The sequence below is a fragment of the Papaver somniferum genome, chromosome 1 (genome assembly GCF_003573695.1).
Source record: "Papaver somniferum cultivar HN1 chromosome 1, ASM357369v1, whole genome shotgun sequence".
Taxonomy (NCBI): Eukaryota; Viridiplantae; Streptophyta; class Magnoliopsida; order Ranunculales; family Papaveraceae; genus Papaver; species Papaver somniferum.
The window spans coordinates 69,774,848-69,780,847 of NC_039358.1; the positions used below are offsets into that span (position 1 = coordinate 69,774,848).

Below are 6,000 nucleotides of genomic sequence, written 5' to 3' on the forward strand. Positions count from 1 at the left end.
CACATGCATATTAGCATAAGTTACACATACAATTATCATGTGTAACTAGAAGTTACACATCTAATTAGCATGTGTAACTATAAGTATAACCTGCATCTAATTAGTCTAATCTGCATCCACTACTACTCCCTACTACTAGGACTTGATGTTCTTTCCTCAATTTCATAAATATAACCACTATAACAGATAGAAGTTTCATCATTAGGTTACATATGCATATACCATCAAATTGGATGTGTAACTATAAGTTACACATCTAATTTGCATGTGTAACTAGTAGATACACATTCATTTGGCTTGTGTACCTAGAAGTTACATATTTAATTAGCATGTGTAACTACTAGTTACACATCCATAGTCTGCCAATGTTAGTTAAACGTGCAAACTGTCATGCATATGGCTTGTGTAATGTGCAGTTAAACAGATGTATGAGTTAAGTGAAACCATTCCAGACCTATATCCATATACTACCTTTCAAGAAAAAGAAGTAGCTATTCGTAAGTAATCAGGAAGGCTTACTTGTTAACGGTGTTCACTTTATCTGTCTGGATGTTGTACATCTTCTTGAAAGCATCCTTGTTTTCTTCTTGTTGTTGTCTTCAATCTTCTTCATTACGGACTCGGTGGTCAGTGGGTATTTCAGGATCTGGTAATGGTCAAGCTTGTTCCTTGGTAGTGCATTAATACATGGGTACTTGGGATTCCTTTCCTTCTGCAATGTCTTTGGCCTGTGAAATGTGACTGATGTGCAGATGTTCTTAGCCTTCGTCTTAATGGTTGATGCTCCAGCTTTGACAGCCTTGGAAGCTTTGTTAGCCAGCACCTTGGGGTCAGCCTTCTTAGTAACTACATGACAAACAAATGATATCAGTACCATAGCATCTAGAACACTTCTCATACAAATGAACAAAACAGGACATCCAAAAATCAAAAACGAATGGACACAGAATAGTCAAATGTATCTCATAACTGAATAAACTAGAGCAAGTATACAAAACTTAATAGTTCACCCTTACAGAGTTACAGACTCTACAAAAAAAAAGGTAAAATTAAAAATGTTACAGTTAGATAGAAGTTTCATATTAGGTTACATATGCATATCACATCAAATTAACATGTGTAACTATAAGTTACACATCTAATTTGCATGTGTAACTAGTAGATACACATTCATTTAGCTTGTTTACCTAGAAGTTACACATTTGATTAGATGTGTAACTACTAGTTACACATATATAGTCTGCCGATGCTAGTTAAATGTGCAAACTGTCATGCATATGGCTTGTCTAATGTGCAGTTAAACAGATGTAATGTGCAGACCTATATCTATATACTACCTTTTGATATACATTCATTCAACGGAAAGCATTGACCCCTTTGATATACATTGCAGAATCCATATACTACCTTTATAAGGATGCATAAGTCAACAGTAAAAACCAATCATTGACAGGGATGCTACCGTAGTAAATTTATCAGAACAAGTTAAACTTGATCACAACAAAAACATAAACATTTAAAAAAAGAAGAGAACCTTGTGAAATCAGCTAATTACCTGTCACCACTAGCACCAGTAGTAGAAACTTAAAATAGTTCATCCTTTATCTTCTCATCATCTCCTTCAATTCATCAATTCTGAAAAACACCACCACTGACTTCAAAATCCTCCTTCAAACCTGCTCCAATACCACCACCTCTACCACCACATCCTCCTCCAGAACCTGCATCTCCACCATCAACACCACCATAGATTCGTTAACCAAACTCAACATGTGTAGTCAAGATAAGCAACATAAAAACACCAACAAGAGTCCACAACTAGCTCCGTTAGAATTATGAGAGATCAACGTTTTTATTAAATGGAGAATTTAACTAGTATTATCAACAAATCGGCAGAAACAAACAAAAAACATAAACATACCTAGATTCAAAACCTGTTGATTCAATAAAAATAATGTTGTTCTCCGATCTGAATAAAGTCAACGAAACAAAAATCAGAACCTTATCAAACTAAGAAAGTAGAACTACTAAATCAGGAAAACCTATTGAATCAAATAGAAAACCATACCTGAAGTAGCTTCGAAACAACAAATTAGAGTCAATTTTATTTTCGAATCACATAACTAGGAATTTTAATTGAATTAAACAGGATTAGAAGGGAGAAACTTATCTTTCTCAGCTTTTTGTTGTTGAATCTTCAGATCTAATAGTTGATGACGAATTCCATTGTCTCTGCATCTCGATTTCGACTTATTCACAAACAACTGATGATCTAGAAACATCATCAGTAGATACAGATACAGAAATAGAGATCGATGTCATTTTTTCCTCTTCGTCGTACATCGGAAGCCATAGATGACATAGATCGAAAATCACTAAATTCTTTTAGCAGAAGATATAGTAGAACAAAAATCTCTATACATAATTGATTCTTTCTAATCACAGATCGATTTTCTTGCAAATTGTTGATGTGAAATCAAATCAGAAGATTAGATCTTGTACAACCGAATAGATAAAACCCTAGAAAATGAATCTATGAGAGCAGCTCTGGTTTTAGACGGAGAGAGAAAATGAAATAGAAAATGAAAATATCTTCTGATATTCCTCTTGTATAAATACTAAAGGGTAGTCTTGGTATTATTAAAATTCGTAATAATTAATTATGGGCCAGATCTGAAGAAAATTTGATTTTTTGGGCCTAGTAATATCATTTTCTTAAGAACGTTTTTTTGGGGACCATAGTTTTTTTTGGGGGACCATGGTTTTATTTTGGGTAAAGACATTAGAAGTAAATCTAGGTCACCCCTTATCTGGATATTTATATTAATACCTAAATTACCCTCCTGATTAATTTTGGGTGATGATTAGTTAGTGTTAATAATAGTTAGTGTAATGATTAGTGAGATGATTAAGTTAAAGATAATTAGTGAGATTAAAAAATCAGATGGTTTTTTTTTTAAAGAAGTAGAATTATTGAGAGAGTAAAGCTAGAGAAGATGAAGAAGGAAAACATGAAAAACGATGGATTTTACCAACCACAACCGGAGAAAGGGTATTCGGGTACCCAGGTGTGCTTCAAACTTAGATAATGTTGGTTGAATTGCTTCAAACTTTCAAAAAAAAATGAAATTTTTTATGTAGATTTGAGTCATTTCGGTTACCATATGTCAAGAACATGTAACCGAACACACCTGAAAGTGTAGTTCGGTTACGTTTTCCAAACACGCAGGTTACCGAACTCGCTCGTTAATGGAGGTTTTGGTCGTACAGTGTAATGTTCGGTTACCTAGGATAAAATGGTAGGTAACCGAACTTTGAACTTAACAATTTATTTGGGTACATCTTGTGTGTTCGGTTAGTTCGCAAACTTCAACGCAACCAAGTTCCCAACCGAACTGCAGGTTAAAAGTAAACTAGTGTTAGAAGTTCGGTTGGTTCGCAAACTTCAACATATTTTGCGAATCAACCGAACTGGGCTTATATATGCATATATGCAATTAGGCAAACGTTCGGTTACTAGGAAATTTATTTCTTGGCGAATTAGGTAGAGTTCGGTTACGAAGTTTCAAAGGTAGAGTTCGGTTACAAAGAAAACTTAACATTTTTGCGAACGAACCGAACTTGTGGACTTCTCATTATTTTCGTAAACTAAAGTTCGGTGATATCCTTATTTTGCGAAGGAACCGAACTTATGGACTTCTGTTGTTCTAATACAAGGAGTTCGGTTAAAAGTATTTTTTGCGAATCAACCGAACTCTATTGGCTAAGTTCGGTTACTTTGTAGTTTTATAATTTTTTGCGAAAAACCGAACTCTATTGGCTAAGTTCGGTTATTTTGGAACTCAAGATAGTGGCCACAACAACACAGTTCGGTTAGACTGAATTTGTTTTTTTTTCGGTTCTAAGGGTGGAGTTCGGTTACTTTGTAGTTTTAAAATTTTTTGCGAAACAACCGAACAGAGAGTTCGGTGACTTAGTTTTAAATCCAATAGAACCGAACTGTTCTTTGTGTTCTTCATTTTCAAGAAGTTCGGTTAGTAAATTAGGGTTTTTTTGAAAATTGGCCTAACCGAACATGGCTCTGTAACTCCTACTAAAATCCTATTTTGATGATTTCTATTCGATTGAAGCAATCAAAATCAAATTAAAGTGAAGGGTTTGTTGGAAAATACCTCCGGAGTGGTCCCATGGCAGAATCAGGCTGCGGCTGGCGTCTTTTATACTCGATAAAATTATCACGTAACAGAACTTAATTGTGATTGCATTGATGTTGTTACATTTCTTAAATAGGCGGTGGTGGTGGTGGTGGGAGGAGGTGGTGGTGGTAATCGGTGGTTGGTGGTGGTGATAATCGGAGGTGGTGGTGGTGGTAATCAGCGGTGGTGGGCGGTGGTGTGGGAGGAGGTGGTGGTTATATATATATAGGTGGTTATTAGGTTGGTTTTAAATTAAATTAAGTTAAGGGTAGGTTAGTCATTTCAACGTTTTAGGACACCCCTTATCACTATAGGGAAGGTGGCCTAATAAAACCATGGTCCCCTCAAAAAAACCATGGTCCCTAAAAAATCATTCTTTCTTAAAGTATGGAGTTGACAGTGGATGATCCATTTAGTGGGCCTTCTATATGTTTGAACCCATATAGTATGGGGTTCTAGTATTTTTCACTATTTAAAATGGCTGACATCATCATGAGTCACCTTGGACTGAATAATAAATTTTTGGACTAAATTGTAAAGGAGGAAGGTTATATGTGTATTTTTTTTATGTTAAATGACTTTTAGACTAAATTGTACCTAATTAACTCGGGATGGACTAATCTGTACTTTTTGATGCGTTTTTGGACTAAACCGTTTTTTTTTCCTAAATATTTCGGAGTAGACCTCAGTTATTCAAAAGGCCGCAATCCTATTTACAGGTGTGCCTTCCAACGGAGGGCCCGAATTTTCTTTTTTTCCGCGATGTATTATGCACACATTGGATGAAAATGTGATCAGCATCACAACCACTGGATGATGAAGATGCGAGCGACATCATCTAAGGAGGGACTTGACCGTATTGTCCGTATATAGTTATATGGCTCATAGATGGAATGATGGAGATGAGTAAATCCCTAAAATCTCGACATATGGGTCCTTAAGTGAAGCATTAGCCTGTTAACACAGAGAACACATAATAAGAACAAATTTGCTTAAAATGAGTATTGCGCACTAGTTAAGTGGTAAATCAGAATGTGCGCTGTGAATGCAAGCTCACAGGTTTTATGACATTTCCATATTTGATTAGGCTTCGGTAATATTTTTCTCCGCTGTAATCTTGCCAAAAGCTCCACTCTCATCTTTTAACGTTATTTGTAGCTTCAAAATTTTGTTCTATCCAATTTGGTCTGCGAGTTATAACCCCAAAGATGTCACATCCATGCACAAAAACTCCACCAAAATAAAATGTTCACGAAAACCCCATTTAACATAAACTGTCTATATTATCCCCTTCTATTATTTAAATCACCCCAACAAAAATAAAAATCAACCCCATCTTTAAATTTTATTATGTTATCACCATGAACAACAACCCACCACCAACAACACCACCACCGAGCAACCACCACCGCCACAGACCACCTTCGACGTCGCCGCCACCGACCACCGCCGCCTCCACCGACAACCACCGCGTCACCACCAGAAAAATGATGAAACCAAAAATTGGTTTCACCAAAATAAGATGAAACCAAATTTTGGTTTCATCATAAAAGAAAGGAGAAAGAAGAAGAAGAAAAAATGAAACACAATAAGATGAAATCTTCCACTACCGTCAACTGCACCGCCCCATCGCCACCACAACCATAATCACCACAACCACCACTACCATTACCTCCTTAACTAAGACTACTTTCAACAAAAAACAATCCACAATAAGATGAAACCTACCACCACCGTCAACTGCACCACCCCCATCGCTGCCACAACCACCAACACCACAACTACCATTACCCCCTCAACTACA

The 6,000-nt window shown here is 36.2% G+C and overlaps 1 protein-coding gene across 1 annotated transcript; it reads right to left on the bottom strand.

Annotated features, from left to right (window-relative positions):
• Positions 1–532: 532 nt before the first annotated feature.
• LOC113330477 (60S ribosomal protein L23A-like) lies at positions 533–877 on the bottom strand. Its single transcript, XM_026577308.1, has one exon. It carries the CDS (start codon positions 875–877, stop codon positions 533–535), a length of 345 nt encoding a protein of 114 aa, XP_026433093.1.
• Positions 878–6,000: the final 5,123 nt, after the last annotated feature.